Source organism: Cervus canadensis, chromosome 12 (genome assembly GCF_019320065.1).
Source record: "Cervus canadensis isolate Bull #8, Minnesota chromosome 12, ASM1932006v1, whole genome shotgun sequence".
NCBI classification, from domain to species: domain Eukaryota; kingdom Metazoa; phylum Chordata; class Mammalia; order Artiodactyla; family Cervidae; genus Cervus; species Cervus canadensis.
In genome coordinates this window covers 28,815,980-28,834,157 of record NC_057397.1, presented here as the reverse complement: position 1 = coordinate 28,834,157, position 18,178 = coordinate 28,815,980, and the positions used below count along the sequence as shown (strand labels likewise).

Genomic DNA, 18,178 nt, shown 5'->3' with positions numbered 1-18,178 from the left:
CCAGCTCCCCAAATGTTATTAGGAGCTCTTGAAAAAAATCAGTTTATCAGTTAAATAAAACTGTCCATTTTATTTTAGAGGTTGTTTCATGAACATGACCTCAGACATTGTTTAAGGCCTTTGTCAGAAAGTATTCTCAAAAGTGTGAGACAAAATTTTTTTTTAATTTAAATTTGTGTTAATTTTTTAAACCAACAGATAAAAGAAGAAAATTTTAAAGCAACTAGAGAAAGTTTTTCCCTAATAGGAAAGGAGTCCTATTTGAAGGACAGAGGTTTTCTCAACTGAAACCATGGAGGCTTGAAGAAACTGGCACATTTTTCAGTACTAAAAGAAAATTCTATGAAATTCTAACCTTATATCCAGCAAAAGCATATCCTTCAAGACTGGGAAAATCAGTAATTCTCAAATTAATAAAAACTAAAAGAATTTATTGCAAGCAGAACCCACCCAAAAAGAATGGCTCAAAGAAATTCTCTAAACAGAAACAAAGCAACAAAAAAAGAACTGCATCAGACAGAAAAAAAAACAATGATAATAATTTAAATTCTCCTCTTGAGAAAATAAATTCATTTCAAATATTATATTGTCCTATGTCATTCAAAGTGTCTGCAGAGAAGTTTTTAAAGAAAATTATGTAATAGTCAGGGAAGGTAGAAGGTCATAAAAGAAGACTTGAACTGGTAAAATGACAACACCAATATAATGTGATAAACTGTATGTTGATATACACAGTGTAATACCTAGATTAACCACCAAAAGAACTATACAAAGAGAGGCACTCAAAAACACAAATGAAGATGGAATTTCAAAATAAGTCACTCACAGAAAAGCATTAAAAAATGAAAACAGAATGGAGGCATGGGGTGGGGGGTGGCATACGTAAGGCCTAACATAATAATTTTATGTGTGCTCAGTCGCTCTTTCATGCTACCCCATGAACTGTAGCCCTCCAGGCTTCTTTGTCCATGCAGTTTTCCAGGCAAGAATTCTGGAGTGGATTGCCATTTCCCACTCTAGGGTATCTTCCTGACCCAGGGATTGAGCCTGTGTCTCTTGAGTTTCCTGCATTACAGGTGGATTCTTTACCACTGTGTCAAAATAATAATTACATAAATGTATTTAAATAGTTTATATACAAAAATTAAAAGACAGATTGACAGAATAAATTTTAAAATATGACCCAACAATAGTCTATAAGAAACTCACTTCAAAGGTGATTATAAAGGCAGGATGAAAGTCAAAAGAAAAAGATGTATTATGCAAACGTCAACCAAAAAAAAAAAAAACCCAATTGTGGCTATGTTACATTAAAAGGACTTAAGAGCAAAGAAAATTACCAGGGGCAGAGAGTGACATTATATAAGTATAAGAAGATAAAAGACACAGCAATCCTAAATATGTATGCACCAAACAATAAAATTCCAAAATATGAAAACCAAAAGTTGATAGAACAGAAAGGAGAAATCCACAAATACTGTTGTAGACTTCAACACCTCCTCCACAGTAACTGTTAGAATGAACAGAAAATCAAGAAGGATACAGAAGAATTTAGCAATACCATCAACCAACAGGATATATTTGACATTTATAGGACATTCCATTAACAACAGTACACATTCTTTTCTAGTACTCATGCAACATAAACCAAAATGACCTATATCTTGGACCATTTAAAAAATCCTCAAGAAATTTTTAAAGGGATGAAAATACAACTGACCCTTGAACAACACAGGATTTAGGGGCTCCAACCCTCACCAAAGTCCAAAATCTCATATAAATTAGAGTCTGCCCTCCGTATCTGCAGTTCCTCTGCATCCACAGTGCCTCAGATTCTGCAGATAACCACCCTTGGATTGTACAGGACTACAGTACTTAAAATGGAAAAAATTTGTATACAAATAGCCCCACAGAGTCCAAACCTGTGTTACTCAAGGGACAACTGGATACAGTTGTGTCCTCTGATCACAACAGAATCAAACCAGAACTCAGTAACTGAAAAATAGCAAAATTTCCAACATTTGGAAACCGAACAACAAACTTCTAACTTCAACAGTTATAAGAGGTTGTCTCAAGGGAAATTACAATATAAATACAATATACCAAAACTTGTGGAATGCAGATAAAAGCAATGTTGAGAAGTTTACAGCACTAAATGCTTACATTAGAAACAAGCAAGTTTCAATAATATCAACTCTCACCTAAGAAACCTAGGGGAAAAAAGCAAAATAAACTCAAAGCAAGCAGAAGGAAGAAAATATAGATAGCAGAAATCAATAAAATTCAAAAAAAAAAAAGAAAAATCAATAAAAATCTTGTTCTTTGAAAAGATTAATACATGGACAAATATTTTAAAAAGAGAAAACATACATTACTAATATCAGGAATGAAACAGGGGACAGATTACTAGAGACCTCAGAGGTGAAAAAAACAATCTACTACATCTCTTCCAATATGAAATTCATAAAATGGTCACATAACTTTATTAAGGAACTTGAACTCATAATTTTAAAACTCACCAAACTCAACTACACCTATGGCCAATTAATCTATGTCAAAAGAGGCAAGACTATAAACTGGAGGAAAGACAAATCTCTTCAGTAAATGGTGCTGGGAAACTGGACAGCCACATGTAGAAGAATGAAATTAAACATTCTTTAACATCATACACACAAAAATAAACTCAAAATGGATTAAAGACCTAACTTTAAGACCAGATAGGCAGAAGACCCTTTGACATAAATCACAGCAGTATCTTTTTCAATTTGTCTCCCAGATTGACAGAAATAAAAACAAAAATAAACAAATTGGGACCTAAACAAATTAAACTCAAAAGTATTTGCACAACAAAGTAAACCATAAACAAAATGAAAAAAACCACAGAATGGTATAAAATATTTGCAAATGATGCAACCAACATGGGATTAGTCACCAAAATTTACATACAACTCATACAGCTCAATATTAAAAATTACAAAAATGCACAGAAGACCTAAAAAGACATTTCTCCAAAGAAGACGCACAGATAGCCATGGAGCACATGAAAGATGATCTACACCACTAATTATTAGAGAAATGCAAATCAAACTACAATAAAATACAGCCTCACACCAGTCAAAATGGTCCTCATCAAAAAATATGGAAAACATAAATGCTGAAGAAAGTGTGGAGAAAAGGGATCCCTCCTACACTGTTGGTGGGAATGTAAACTGGCACAGTCACTATAGAGAACAGTATTCAGGTTCCTTAAAACCTAAAACTAGAACTACCAGATGATCCAGCAGTCCCCCCTTTGGGCATATATCTGGAGAAAAACATGGTTTGAAAGGATATATCCACCCAGTGTTCACTGCACCACTGTTTACAATAAGCCAAGACATGGAAAATCTAAATGTCCATCCACAGATGGATAAAGAAGATATGATAAATATATAAAATGGAATACTACTCAGAAAGAATGAAATAATGCCATCTGCAGCAACACAGATGGACCTGGAGATTATCAGACTACGTAAGTCAGAGAAAGACATATATCACAGATATCGCTTATATGCAGAATCTAAAATGATATAAATGAATTTACTTACAAAAACAGAAACAGACTCTCAGACTTAGAGAATGAACTTATGGTTACCAGTGAGTATGAGTGGAAGGGAAGGATAGACAGGGAATTTGGGATTGACAGGAACACACTGCTATGTTTAAAATAAAATGCCTTTCCATGAAAAAAAAAATCAATCAATCAATGTCACCAAAAAGAAATCTCCAGATCCAGATGGCTCACAGGATAACTCTTCTAAATGTTTAAAGAATCAATGCCAGTTCTACACAACCTCTTCAGAAAATAGATAAGCTTCATTTTTTGAAGCTTGTTATTACCCTGATACCAAAACCAGACAAAGGATCAGAGATTTAACTGTAAAACATAAAACTATAAGCCTGAAAAAACAAAACAGGAGAAAATCTGAAGGATCTTAATACTAGGTACAGATTTCTTGTAGTGACACCAAAAGTATGATCCATAAAAGGAAAAAGGAATGAATTAAAATTTACAAGTTTTGCTCTGTGAAAGACTCTGTTAACAGAGGAAAAGACAATCTAACTTGTCCTACTTTACTTGTGCTACTCGCCCTACGTTTGGGAGAAAATGTTTACAAACCGCATATCTGAAAAATGCCTCATATCTAGCATATACAAAGAGCTCTCAAAAGAAAACCCAATTAGAAAATGGGAGAAAGACATGGAGACATTCTATTCAAAAGCATATGAAGAGAGCAAACACAAGAAAAATGTTCATCATTAGCCATTAAGGAAATACAAATTCATGAGATGCACAATATGCACCTATTAGAATGGCAAAAAATAAAAAAGGAAAAAAGAGTGAAAACATCAAACGGTGAGGAAGCGCAGAAACTGGCTGGTGAGAATGTAATGATTCAGCCAGTTTCTTAAAAAATAAACACGCCGCCACCTTGTGACTCACATGAAGCAACAACTCCACTCACCGGCATTTATCCCAGAGAAAGGAAAACTCAGGCTGGTTCAAAATCCTGTACACATTTACATTAACTTTACTTAGAGAAGCCAAGACCTGGAATCAATCCAGATGCCCATCAGCCAGCATGGTTAAACAAACTGTGGTCCCTCCATACCAAGGAATGCTATTAAGCACTTAAAAAAAAAACTGAACTGCTGTTACACATAGCAATCTGGATGCATCACTAGAGATTATGCTTAGTGAGAAAAGCCAGTCCCAAAAGACTGTATATTGCATGACTTGATTTAAACTATCTTGAAATGATGAAACTGTGAAAATGGAAAACAGGTACATGGTTGCCGTTAATTAAGGAGGGTTTGGAGATGGGAGGGAAGTGAGTGTGGCTATAACAGGGGGCCAACATGAGGGATTCTTGTAATACAGAAATATTCCGCATCTTGACTACAGCAGTGTCAGTATCCTGGCTATGATAATGCACACGTTTTGTAGGATGTTGCCACTGGAGATTAAAGGGTATGGAGAATGCTTCTGTACCCTTGTAGCGTCTGTGCTTCTGTACTTCTTATAACTGCATGTGAAGAATCTATGCTGCTGCCGCTGCTAAGTCGCTTCAGTCGTGTCCGACTCTGTGTGACCCCACAGACGGCAGCCCACCAGGCTCTTCTGTCCATGGGATTCTCCAGGCAAGAATACTGGAGTGGGTTGCCATTTCCTTCTCCAGAGGAATCTATAATTATCTCAAAATTAAAAGTTTAGTCAAAAAATAACCATCTTAAAAAAGAAAGGCTCTTTACGTGGTCTGTTCATCTAATGCTATGGCCCCTCTCCTACCTATCATTCACATCAAATTTCTTCTTTGCTATTGAATTATTTGGCCCTTATTTTATTCAGCTAATACCATTCAAATAAAATTACTCTTGTTAAAGTCATCTTTCAACTACAAAACAAAATGGAAACTTGCTAGTGTTTTGGTTTGCTCACCTCTAAGTTATTTGACACTGATGGTGGTTTACTCCACTTCCCTGAAGCTCTCCTACCTCTCCTTCCATGACAGCACTCTCGGTTGGTTTTCCTCCTGCCTCTTCAGCTGCCTCTGGGGGGTAGCGAAGTCCCCCCCACTTTTTTTCCCCCTTATTTACTCCCAAATGCTAGCTTTATCCAGCCAGCATTTCTTGTCTTACATATGCTCCTTGAGCATTCTGGGTATCAGCCATTCCATCCACATGTCCTTATCAATTATCTAACGACATAAACCACCTCCAGAGCAAGTGCCCCACAGGACACTCAAGCACAGTGCAGTCCATCCTGGACCACCTCCTATTCCTGTCCACCAAAAAGAAATCTGTTTTCTTATATTCTTGTTATCTGTTACGCCATTCTCGTAATATCCTACTCAGAAACCTAGGAGTTTTCCTAGTTTCTTCCTTTCTCAACCCCAATACCTAAAAAGTTTCTAAGTCTTTTAAATTCTTCTGAGTATCCCTTGATTTTTGTCCTTTTTCTCATGTGTTCTGTCAGTTTCTTAGTTTAGTCAAACTCTTATCATCTCTTATTTAGCCTATTTCCTGGCCTGGTTCCCTTCCACTGTTTATACTGTTTACAGGAAATTTTAACTAAAATACAAATTTGGTAATATTACCATGGTGCTTCAACTTCTTCCAAGGCTCCACATGGTTTTGAAGAAAAAGTATAAATTTCTTACCCTAATGTGTATGACCTTTAAACCTCAACCTACTTTCCATATTCATCTCCTACAGCTTACCCTTCTCTGCTACTCTCTAGCCTCACAGAGCTATTTGGAATTTCCCGAACATGCCACGTGGGCCCCTGATGAGTACCTTTAATCATGTTCACTCACCCTGTAATACAGCCTTCCCAGCTGAATGGCTCCTGTCACACCTCAGCATTCAGCTCTGGCATCCCCTCCTTGAGAAGCTCTGCTGAACCTCCCATCCCCAGTGGCCTACTGTATTTATTTAGTAGTCTTTCCAGTATTGCTATTGTTTACTTCCTTTTGTAATCTCCTATTTTGTAAAATAGCAAATCTCCTATTTTGTAATCTGCTATTTTGTAAAATAGCAAATATTTCCAAGTATTCCTTGAAAGACAGGACTGTGTCTTACTTTATCTCTGTATCCTTGATACCTACTAAGAATGAAGAGTTGTTAAGTGTTTATTAAACAGAAGTCAATAGTTTATTCAGTCTCTATTAAATCAATGAAAGCACTTCTCTCTTACACTGTCTCCTTTGACTCAAAACTCATCTTGACTATACACACAAGTCTTCTAATATGATCCACAGTGATGCCTTTGCTCTAATAAGACCATTATATTTACTCTACTTATCTAAACACATTTATGATAAGGTCTTTCTGGTTTCATTTTAGAATGTAAACTTCTGAAGGGCAGGGAATTCTGTAATTCTTAAAGACCTAGAATAGTTATATGTCTCTAAGAACTTTACAAATACTAGCTGAGTCCTTAAAATGAACAGAAAAGATGACTACTCCCCCTGTCCCCACCCAAAAAAGGACAAAAAAGAGAACTGAATTACGAGAGATCATATTAGGCTAACAAAAGGAATACTGCAGGGACTCCCTGGTGATCAGTGGCTGGGACTCTGTGCTCCCCCTGTAGGGGACCTGGGTTTGATCCCTGGGCAAGGAATGCAGATAATACCACTCTTAACGGCAGAAAGTGAAGAGGAACTAAAGAACCTCTTGATGAGGGTGAAAGAGGAGAGTGAAAAAGCTGGCTTTAAACTCAACATTAAAAAACTAAGATCATGGGATCAAGTTCCATCACTTCATGGCAAATAAAAGGGGAAAAAGTGGAAGAAGTCACAGATTTTATCTTCTTGGGCTACAAAATCACTGTGGACGGTGACTGCAGCCATGAAATTAAAAGACTTTTGCTTCTTGGAAGGAAAGTTATGACAAACCTAGACAGCGTACTAAAAAGTAGAGACATCACTTTGCTGACAGTGATATGTCTTAGTCAAAGGTATGGTTTTTCCAGCAGTCATGTATGGATGCGAGAATTGGACCATAAAGATGGCTGAGCACTGAAGAACTGATACTTTTGAACTGTGGTGCTGGAGAAGACTCTTGAGAGTCCCTTGGAGAGCAAGATCAAACCAGTCAATCCTAAAGGAAATCAACCCTGAATATTCATTGGGAAGAGTAGTGCTGAGTGTGAAGCTCCAATACTTTGCCCTGATGTGAAGAGCCAACTCACTGGAAAAGACCCTCATGTTGGGAAAGATTAAAGGCAAAAGGAGAAGGGGGCAGCAGAGAATGAGATGGTTAGATAGCATCACCGACTCAGTGGACATGAATCTGAGCAAACTCTGGGAGACAGTGGAGGACAGAGGAGCCTGGCGGGCTGCAGTCCATGGGGTCACAAAGAGTTGGACATGAGTTAGGGACTGAACAACAACAGGGAACTATGAATAGACTCCACATGCCGCAAATAAGTGTTCAAATACCACAAATAAAAGATCTGTGTGCTGCAACTAAAACTAGTTTTTAAAAAGTTGTAAGTTTAAAAACAAGGAAATACTGCAAACATGTCATCTTAAAATAATGAATACTGCATCTCAGGCCTGATAGCCACCCAAACTAACCTTTGTCTTGTTGAACACTCTCCTTCTTCTTCAGCTACCCATCCCACATCAGCAAAAGACACCACTGCATCCTCTCCCGGAGGGCTGGAGCTCCATTCTGTCGTAGGGCTGGTCAGCTGTAAGTTACAAATAGGGGAAATTCTTCATCTGGCACCAAAATGGTAGAATGAAACACTTAATTACCTAAAGGAAAAGCTTCAGCTCTAGCATTACAAACACACAGGCAGTTTCTCACATTTCCACTGAAGGTCTGCACAAAAGGGACCTTTATTTATGTCATACTGTTGTTTAATAAGGTATGCAATCTCTGAATTATAATTTAACTCATCCAGTTTTTATTTTACAGGTCAAATGAGACTGACTTAAAAAAAAACAAACCTCTGTTCATCCTCAAACATTAAGAAAATTTTTAGAATCAATTCTCTTCTGAAGAGATGTAGTAAAAAAGTATAGAAACAAGAATAAACAAGCGACCTTGCTTTGTGCTAAATCTGGCAATATTTTTTAATGGATATTGCTGTTGTAACAATGAAAATACATTTTTAAATGTCATTAAATCTCTTGATTTTTAAATAAAAGTATTAACTATACTAAAGAACTGAAAATACAAATAGCAGTAGAGTAGAATTCCCTACCGAACCTTAAACACAGAGATGAAGGAACAGAATATTCTGAAATAAATATAACAAAGAAAAAGCATGCAAGTTCTGAAATTTACCTTCAAAACATGGAAAAAGAACTTAAAGTTTTGTAATATGAATAGCCTCAAAGCCAGAAGGCCAATGAATAATAATAATTTTAGAATAGTAATCAGATTAGCATAGTATTTCCTATAGGGTTTAAATAAAGAAAATGCAGACTTTTTAATTTACCTTGAAAAAACTGGAAGAAGAATTAAATTTAATTTTTGTTATGGAATAATGCCTCAAAGCCAAAAGGCCAATGAATAATAACTTACAAATAGTTATCAGATTAATATGATACTTCCTATAGAGTTTAAATAAAAAAGAAAATGCAGACTTAATTGAAGGAAAAAGCTTAAAAGGCCAAAGAGAGAGATTTACATATTTACGGGTTTATCAGAAAGTTTCTACTGTAACCCATGCTTAGTTTGAACCTTCTTACTATCACTGCAGATGAAGCTTTTGGAAGCTACACTGAATTAATACTTCTTCCTCAACTGTAAAATATACCATACAAACACATAATACTAATATGGTTAATTTTAAATACCTTTAGGTGTTAGTTCATCAAGATCAGTTTGGTTACATAATTCTTTGTTTAGAAAATAAATTTTGTTCTAATACAGTTATTAGTTGGTAGGAAGAAAGGTATATTTATGATAAACCGAGTTTTGACCTGAAGACTTCTTCCCTCCCCATAAAGGTTATAAAAATTGCTGTTTTCATCTCAGATAGTTTTGTTCATAAAAGGAAGCAAAATGATACTTTTCTAAGAATACTCAAAAATATGTTTTGTGACAGCTTGTCAGAGTATTTTATAATGTAAAGATCATATACTACTTCTCAATTTTACATCTGTAATACTTCATATATTAAACATGAAATGCTGCTTTTTGCACAAACTTAAAAAAAAATTATTCCATGGATTTAGTTTGTAATCTTACTAAACATTGATTAAATGTAACCACGGAAATAATGTCTACAACATGTACTCAATGAAATGAAAATGTTATTGACACTGTCAAGCACCAACTCCAGAATTAATAATATCTGTATCATTTCTAGTTGACATCCTGCCCCACAAAATAAGGCAGTTTAAATATTTAAATTACATATCTAGATTATAACAGTGATTTATGCTACCAGAAAAGCCTAACAAAGTCCCTGGGGAAACCAAACTCATACAAAAAAATAAAAAACAAAACTGAAAAAACAGTTAATACTAATCTTTTTTTAAAAGGCCTCTTCCGCTGTTGCTGAAATGTACATTCAGTAGCATAAGCATGAAATGACAAGGACAATTCACTCAGTAAAGTGCTAGTGTAGGTGAGGTCAGCATAGGCAGAGGGTCTGAGGGCACGGAATTCTAGCAAGTAGGATGTAGACGCCACTACTGACATGCATGGATGACTGATGGGAAGTTTGAAAAAGTAAAGGTCAACTTACTGAAGGTTCCAGCAAGGTCCTGTCCTATCACAGCTATTGTTAGTAGGGGGAAAAACAAAACAACAACAGTGAAGGGATAGAAAAAATTTTTTTCAAAATCAAGGGGATTATAATTAAAATTAGTGTTTATCAGTATCCAAAGTCTTTTCAGAAAGTACGAAAAGCATTTCATTCAGAGCAAAATTTAGTAGCACTGTATTTTTTACCGATCTTAAGAAATTCAAATCAACATTTGATACAATTTAAATTATCCAAGATTCAATTATATTTCAAGAATTTTACCAAAGTAATTTTAGGTGATTTAAAACATTCTGATAATGTAAAACTATACTAAACTGATTTATTAAATAAAATACATAAAATAAAAATATAAAGTATTGAAATACTTAAAATATTAGAAGAACTCAGCATGTCCTCATGGGACTTTTCATAAAATAAACACACTGGTCCCGGAAACCAGGATTCTCTGTTTCTTGCCAAAAATGGTGTAACAGTAAATATACTCAGTCTATTTTACCACCAGTTGTTTATAGCTAAATGCAAAACGTATATTCTTCAAAGCAATACTGTAAAATACTGATAACAACATCTAGCTTTTTTATTTACAGATTTAATTATTCCTCTTTTTCTACCAATTCCTGTCATAGTTAAAATATTAAAAGCAGAATTTCTGCATTTTAATATGGTGACACCAATAGGTCACAGGGCATGCCTGTGTAAAGAACACCAAATACTCTAGCTGAAATGCAGGCACTAACACTGCTGAGTGATGTGGTCACTTAAAAAAAAACAAAAAACTGAGCATTTATTAACACTTTCTATTCATGACACACCTAGAATGGGGGGGAGGAAGAAGGTGAGGGGAAAATAGGGAGAAGGAAAAAAGACCTGAGAGTTGAGAGGGAGAGAAATGTGTTTACCCCTCATAATAACCCAGGAAGGTAAGTAACAGTATCCCCAATAAAGAAACAAGTCTCTAAGAAGTCAATTACTGAGAAAGAATAAAATATCATAAATGTTACTTACAGAGCTGGGCTTCAAATTACTATGCCAGGCTACCAAATTTATACAACATAACACTTGTAATCTTGATTCAGTTATCCTTAATGGCCATCTTATAGCAAAAATATTAATATCAAGAAATGGACATCACACACAGTATGACATTTCATGCTAGCATACTGCAGATTATCAGAAAGTAACGGATAATGCTGAAGGGCAGGTCCCTGCTAAGTCAGGGCCTGATAAAAAGTGGTCCACTGGAGAAGGGAATGGCAAACCACTTCAGTGTTCTTGCCTTGAGAACCCCATGAACAGTATGAAAAGGCAAAAAGATAGGACACTGAAAGATGAACTCCCCAGGTCGGTGGGTGTCCAATATGCTACTGGGGAAGAAGAGAGAAATAGCTCTAGAAAGGAAGAGGCTGAGCCAAAGCAGAATGATGCCCAGTTGTGGATGTGTCTGGGGGTGAAAGTAAAGCCCAGTGCCGTAAAGAACAGTACTGCATAGGAGCATGGACTGTTAGGTTCATGAATCTAGGTAAAATGGATGGGAATGGGCAAATTTAATACAGATGACCATTATATGTACTACTGTGGGCAAGAATCCCTTAGAAGCAATGGAGTAGCCCTCAAAGTCAACAAAAGAGTCTGAAATGCAGTACTTGGGTGCAATCTGAAAATGACAGAATGATCCTGGTTCATTTCCCAAGGCAAACTATTCAACATCACAATAATCCAAGTCTATGCCCCAACCAATAAAGACAAAGAAGCTGAAGTTGAATGATTCTATGAAGATCTGTAAGACTTCCTAGAACAAACACCAAAAAAAGATGTCCTTTTCATCACAGGAGATTGGAATGCAAAAGTAGGAAATCAAGAGATACCTGGAGTAACAGGAAAGTCTGGCCTTGGATACAAAATGAAGCAGGGAATAGGCTAACAGAGTTTTGCCAAGAGAATGCAATGGTCATAACAAACACCCTCTTTCAGCAACACAGGAGATGACTCTATCCATGGACATCACCAGACAGTCAATACCAAATTCAGACTGATTATATTCCTTGTAGCTGAACATGGAGAAGCACTATACAGTCAGCAAACACAGGACCGGGAGCTGACTGTGGGTCCGATCATCAGCTCCTTATTGCAAAATTCAAGCTCAAATTGAACAAAGTAGGGAAAATCACTGGCCATTCAGGCATGACCTAAACCAAATCCCTTATGATTATCCAGTGGAAGTGAGACAAACAGATTCAAGGGACTAGATCTGGTAGATGTAAATTTGGAAAACTCAGCAGTGACCACAGGACTGGAAAAGGTCAGTTTTTATTCCAATCCCAAAGGCAACATCAAAGAATGTTCAAACTACCACACAATTCTGCTCATTTCACATGCTAGCAAAGTAATGCTCAAAATCCTCCAGGTCAGGCTTCAACAGTATGTAAACCTAGAACTTCCAGATGTATAAGCTGGATTTAGAAAAGAAACAGGAACCAGAGATCAAATTGCCAACATCCACTGGATCACTGAAAAAGCAAGATAATTCCAGAAAAACATCTGCTTCATTGACTACACTAAAGCCTTTGACTATGTGGATCACAACAAACTACGGAAAATTCTTAAGAGAGATGGGAATACCACACCACCTTTCCTGCCTCCTGAGAAACCTGTATACAGGTCAAGAAGCAACAGTTACAACCAGACATGGAACAGACTGGTTCCAAATTGGGAAAGGAAGCTATCAAGACTGCATATTGTCACCCTGCTTATTTAACTTAAATGCAGACTATATCATGTGAAATGAAGGGCTGAATGAAGACCAAGCTGGAATCACGATTGCCAGGAAAAGTATCAACAACCTCAGATATGCAGATGGTAGGTACCACGATAATGGGGCTTCCCTTGTGGCTCAGCCAGCTGGTAAAGAATCTGCCTGCAATGCGGGAGACCTGGGTTCAATCCCTGGATTGGGAAGATCCCCTGGAGAAGGGAAAGGCTACCCACTCCAGTATTCTGGCCTAGAGAATTCCATGGACAGTCCATGGGGTCGTAAAGAGTCAGACACAACTGAGCGACTTTCACTTTCACCACTGTAATGGCAGAGAGCAAAGAGGAACTAAAGAGCCTCTTGATGAAGGTGAGAGAGGAGAGTGAAAAACCTGGCTTAAAAGTCAACATTCAAAAAATAAAATTTATGGCATCTAGTCCCATTACTTCATGGCAAATAGATGGGGGGAGAAAAGTGGAAATAGTGACAGATTTCATTTTCTTGGGCTCCAAAATTACTGCAGATGGTGACTGCAGCCACAAAATTAAAAGACGCTTGCTCCTTGGAAGAAAAGCTATGACAAACCTAGACAGTGTATTAAAAAGCAGAGACTTCACTTTACTGACAAAGGTCCATATAGTCAAAACTATGGTTTTTCCAGTAGTCATGTATGGATGTGAGAGTTGCACCATAAAGTAGACTGAGTACCAAAGAATTAATGCTTTTGAACTGTGGTGTTGGAGAAGACTCTTGAGAGTCCCTCGGACTGCAAGGAGATCAAATCAGTCTGTCCTAAAGGAAATCAACCCTGAATATTCACTGGTAGGATTGGTGCTGAAGCTGAAACTTCAATACTTTGGCCACCTGCTGGGAAGAGCTGACCCACTGGAAAAGACCCTGATGCCTGGGAAAGATTGAAGGCAGGAGGAGAAGCGGGTGACCGAGGAAGAGATGGTTGGATGGCATCACCAACTCAAACAGACTCATGGGCATGAGTTTGGGCAAACTCCGGGAGATACTGAAGGACAGGGAAGCCTGGCGTACTGCAATTCATGGGGTCACAAAGAGCTGGACACGACTTAGTGACTGAACAACACCGGCAACAACAAACTGGGGAAAATGTTAAGATTAATGAGGATTCTTAGTATGAGTCCACGTACTTATCCTCAGAAGGCTAAGACATCAAAGACCACGATACACGCCACGTCTCCCACCTCACCTGTTCCTGACAGAGGGACCTGGTCTCGTTCCTCACACGGTAACTTCAGTCTTGCCTCAGGACCTCTGCACTGACTGTTCTCAGCCAATACCGCTCCCACCTTCACTCCTTTCCTCAGCTGTCTGCAGGGCTGGCTCCTTCTAATCTTTAGTTATCATTCCTCCTGGACCACCTGTTAGTCTTCCCATGGAGCATGGGAACTCTAACTCTTCCTTCAGGGCACTCAGTGTAAATGGCAATTGTACATTTATTAGCTGATTTCCTTAATATCTCTCCACTGAACTATATCCCAGTAAGGGTGAAGATCATGGCTGTTTGGTTCATCACTGACCAACAGTACCTAACATAATACATGGATCTCAAGTTTATTTGCTAAATGCAATGGGCAGGTGGTTGTTTTCCTTCCAGATTTAGTGACAGTGTGAGAACTGCAGTGAGAATCTTATCATTACCTGTTTGGTTACAGACATTCCCTTCTCCACCGATTCCAACAATCCCTCTTAGCCATCCCAGAAACTAGCCTGGGGCAGGGTTTCCACAGGAAAAAAAAAGGTAGTCCAGGTAAAATTACCCAGAGGTCTGCCCGTGGCAGAGCAAGGATTTAAACTTCTACAGCACAGGGCCAAGTCCCCACCCATCCCTTTATCTGATAGCATGCAAGATCACTTTTTTGTTGCCTTAGGTTTTTTAAGTGTAATATTTATTTATTACCCCCAATAAGTCACACTTATATTCCATGTATTAAACTCATAAAATTTTAAATTTATAAAAATGACCCTAAAGGTGCCTTAGTGACTACTTTCATATTTGCCAACAGACAGGCATGATACTGCTTTAAACTTTCTTCAGCAAAATATGAAAACACAACCTGTAAATGAAGTCCTCAACCCCAGCTGCAAAAGCTCCTGAAGAAGTTTTAAAAAACAAATGTATGAAAGAAAGTCAAATATATGAAATTCAGATTTAGTAAACTTTGAATGACATCTATATTCTTTAGAAGCCCTGTTAAGTGTTTCTGTGAGGGGGTGGAGCCTTGGGGGTGGAGCTCAAGCATGTATGTTTTATTTTTTAAAGCTCCTGGTGATTTAAATATGCACCTAGTATTGAGAACCACTGTAAATCAAAACCTCTGAACCCCATTCCAACAAACAATATAGCAAAAATATAGAGTGCTTTTACATGCTTTTTTACATTTATTATCTCATTTTATTCCCAGCCCAATATTCCCTGTGACTGTTAACTGGATGCAGGTGTAAACAAACATGTTGGTCTGAGTTCTGATTTGTGACCCTATAAATATACAGAAATCAAATTTGTAAATCACAGAGTTCACTTAGTGAGCCAAATAAGTTTAATTTGCTATTCTGCTGTAAGGTGACAATAACAATAAAATCCCACCACTTTTATTGTGCACTAATTATGTACCAGTTATGATACTGAGAGTTAAAGATTATCCTAACCATCCCATCACAAAGTAACATTCCTGTCTTGCCCCTCGTTTATGTGAAAGTCTTACTTGTCCAGATAATGGGTCAGCTGACAACAGTGAAGAGATGGTATGACCTAGAAGGAACATACTGAGGCCTAAGACTTCAGAGGTGAAAACTGCTGTGAGGGCGACACAGTTGAGGTGTTGCCGATGAGTGTGGGCACAAGGGAAGGAATGGACGTGAAAGCCAACAAGAGTAGGGGAAGTAAAGAAAATACAAAACTGTGTTTCCAAAAACACGGAAATCACCCAGGAAAACAAAGAACTGGCTTTGACTACTGCTTCTGAATTGACCCATGAATGCTTCATTCTCAAGTTTAATCTATTTTAACTTTTGTCTCCTAAATAGGGCCCTATAATGGGGTCTACTCTCCTTGGGTCTAATAGTGGCTTCCCAGTTTCAGACTTCCTATAGTCATGTTGGAGTCCTAGACAGTCCAAACCCATTCCATATCAATCAAACCCCCAATGAGCCAGAAAAATAGCAAAAATGATTGTCAACTTTATTACTCTAAACTGCATCCCTTATATTTTTCAAAGATTCTCCATTTTTAAAATTTCTGATAGACATGGTAAAAGCAAAACAAAAATACCAGAGGATATAGAGGAAAAATAGCAGACAAATTATCTAAGTAACAGACAAACACTTTCAAGATTGATTTTGAATCTGAAAAGCAGCAGCATGCTACAAAGCTGCCTAGAAGTAAAAATCTCACTTTAAACAAATGTCTTCTGTTTTCTACTACACTCTCAAGTAGGTCACCAGGATTTCTCATACCTTATTTCTCTCCTTATGTTAATCTCTTTTCAAATGTAGCTCCTGTACTAAACCTAAAATTCTTTTTCTGCTCAGACCCTTCTAAGTAACTAATAACATTGAGAAAGAGGCTCCTTCCAAGAAAATGAACTTGGTCCTAGTACCTCAGCCCACTGACTGTCAAGGCAGATTTGGGCTGCTACCAGAAAATGCTAGATTATCTCCATTGCTTTCATTCACATCTAGCTAGGTGAACACAAATGCTGAAGCAAATTCTCCTGCAACTAGGTTAAGCAGATTGACAAATAGAATTTAAATGGAACAGTGCAATCAGAAGAAAAGTTACTAAGTCTTGGTTAACACAATAGTTATTTGAAGGAAATTGTCAAATAAAGAAATCAGCAATTGGTGTCTAACTGAACTGAATTCTCAGATATTGTGCTTGACAGAATTACTACCATAGGTTTCTCCATTTTTTTTAAATTTGATAAAATTTATCATTTTGTATCATTTGATAAAAATTACTTCTGGAAAGTTCCAATTTGTCAATGTCTAGATTGATGCACAAGGGTTTTGCCAGTCAATCTGCTAGTGGGCACAATAACCAACCTTGTTAGTCAATCTGAACAAATGCTAATTTCTACCACTTACTGAGGAACAGACTGTTAACTGTCTCTACAAGGAGGAGTAACTTTTAAGTAATACATAATATCTAGTAAGCTCACAGGAGCGCTTCTGAATTATGAATTAAATATATATCTTCCACATTTCACATGCTAATCTATTATTTAAAATTGGTATAAATGTCTGCTGAACTTTATATTATACTTAAATGTTGAACTGAAAGGTTTTGTCTTATTACTGTTGTAGAGAATTACTGAAAAACAAGAACAAAGCTATGTGATACATGTCTAACACTAAAACAACAGTAAGGAACAAAAGCCCAGATCAAAAAAATACGACCTTTACATCCAAGCAAAGAAGTGAGTGGTTCCTGATTTGGTGCTAGAAGACAATGTCCAAGGTCACCTGGGAATTAACTGCTTGGCTTACTATATGCTTCTAAGTCTTCAAATATGTATTCTTAAGGATAAATGTCTTAAAGAGCTTGAATAATCACTTCACAGAGGAACTAAAATTAGAAAGACTTTACTGTGGTTTTTATCCTCTTATTTTATTGATAGTGGCATCAATGGGAGGAGAGGTTCAAAAAGTACTTTTAAAGCTGCCTTGCCTATTTACATTACCAATGAACATATTAATATAAAATCTGAAGTATATAAAATACAGTACCTGAAACTGAACTCTTGGACACTGGATCAGAGATAAATTGGTACCAATTTTCCTTACAATACTCCGAGATGACCCATATGGCTTCCCAGACCAAAGAACCTGAGGAAGTAGGAAAGACCAAAAGTTCAATCACAAGACTTACAGAACTGTTCATACAAAAGCATCAGACAATTAACTGCATGACAAGCTGACACATTAATTATGGAATCAGAATGCTCTATGTTACAGGAAATAAGCTAATATTTTTCAATTAAAAATGTAATAATATATATAGCAGGCTGTTATTAATGCAGTAAAGCTTAATGTAAGGCATCATATAAAAATGTAAAGAAAAATTAGTGGGAGTTGCCTAGTGGTTCAACCCCTGGTCTGGTCAGGAATCTGATCCCACAAGCTGG

General features: G+C 37.0%; 1 protein-coding gene across 2 annotated transcripts in view; it reads right to left on the bottom strand.

Annotated features, from left to right (window-relative positions):
• The window catches only part of MTFR1 (mitochondrial fission regulator 1), a 57,942-nt gene that overhangs the window by 18,767 nt on the left and 20,997 nt on the right, over positions 1-18,178 (bottom strand). For both annotated transcript variants that reach the window (XM_043483055.1, XM_043483056.1), the window contains 2 exons: positions 17,781-17,879; positions 8,124-8,239 (listed from right to left, as the gene is read on the bottom strand). In XM_043483055.1, coding sequence (XP_043338990.1) covers positions 8,124-8,239; positions 17,781-17,879 — 215 coding nt within the window. The remainder of the gene's footprint in view (positions 1-8,123; positions 8,240-17,780; positions 17,880-18,178) is intronic.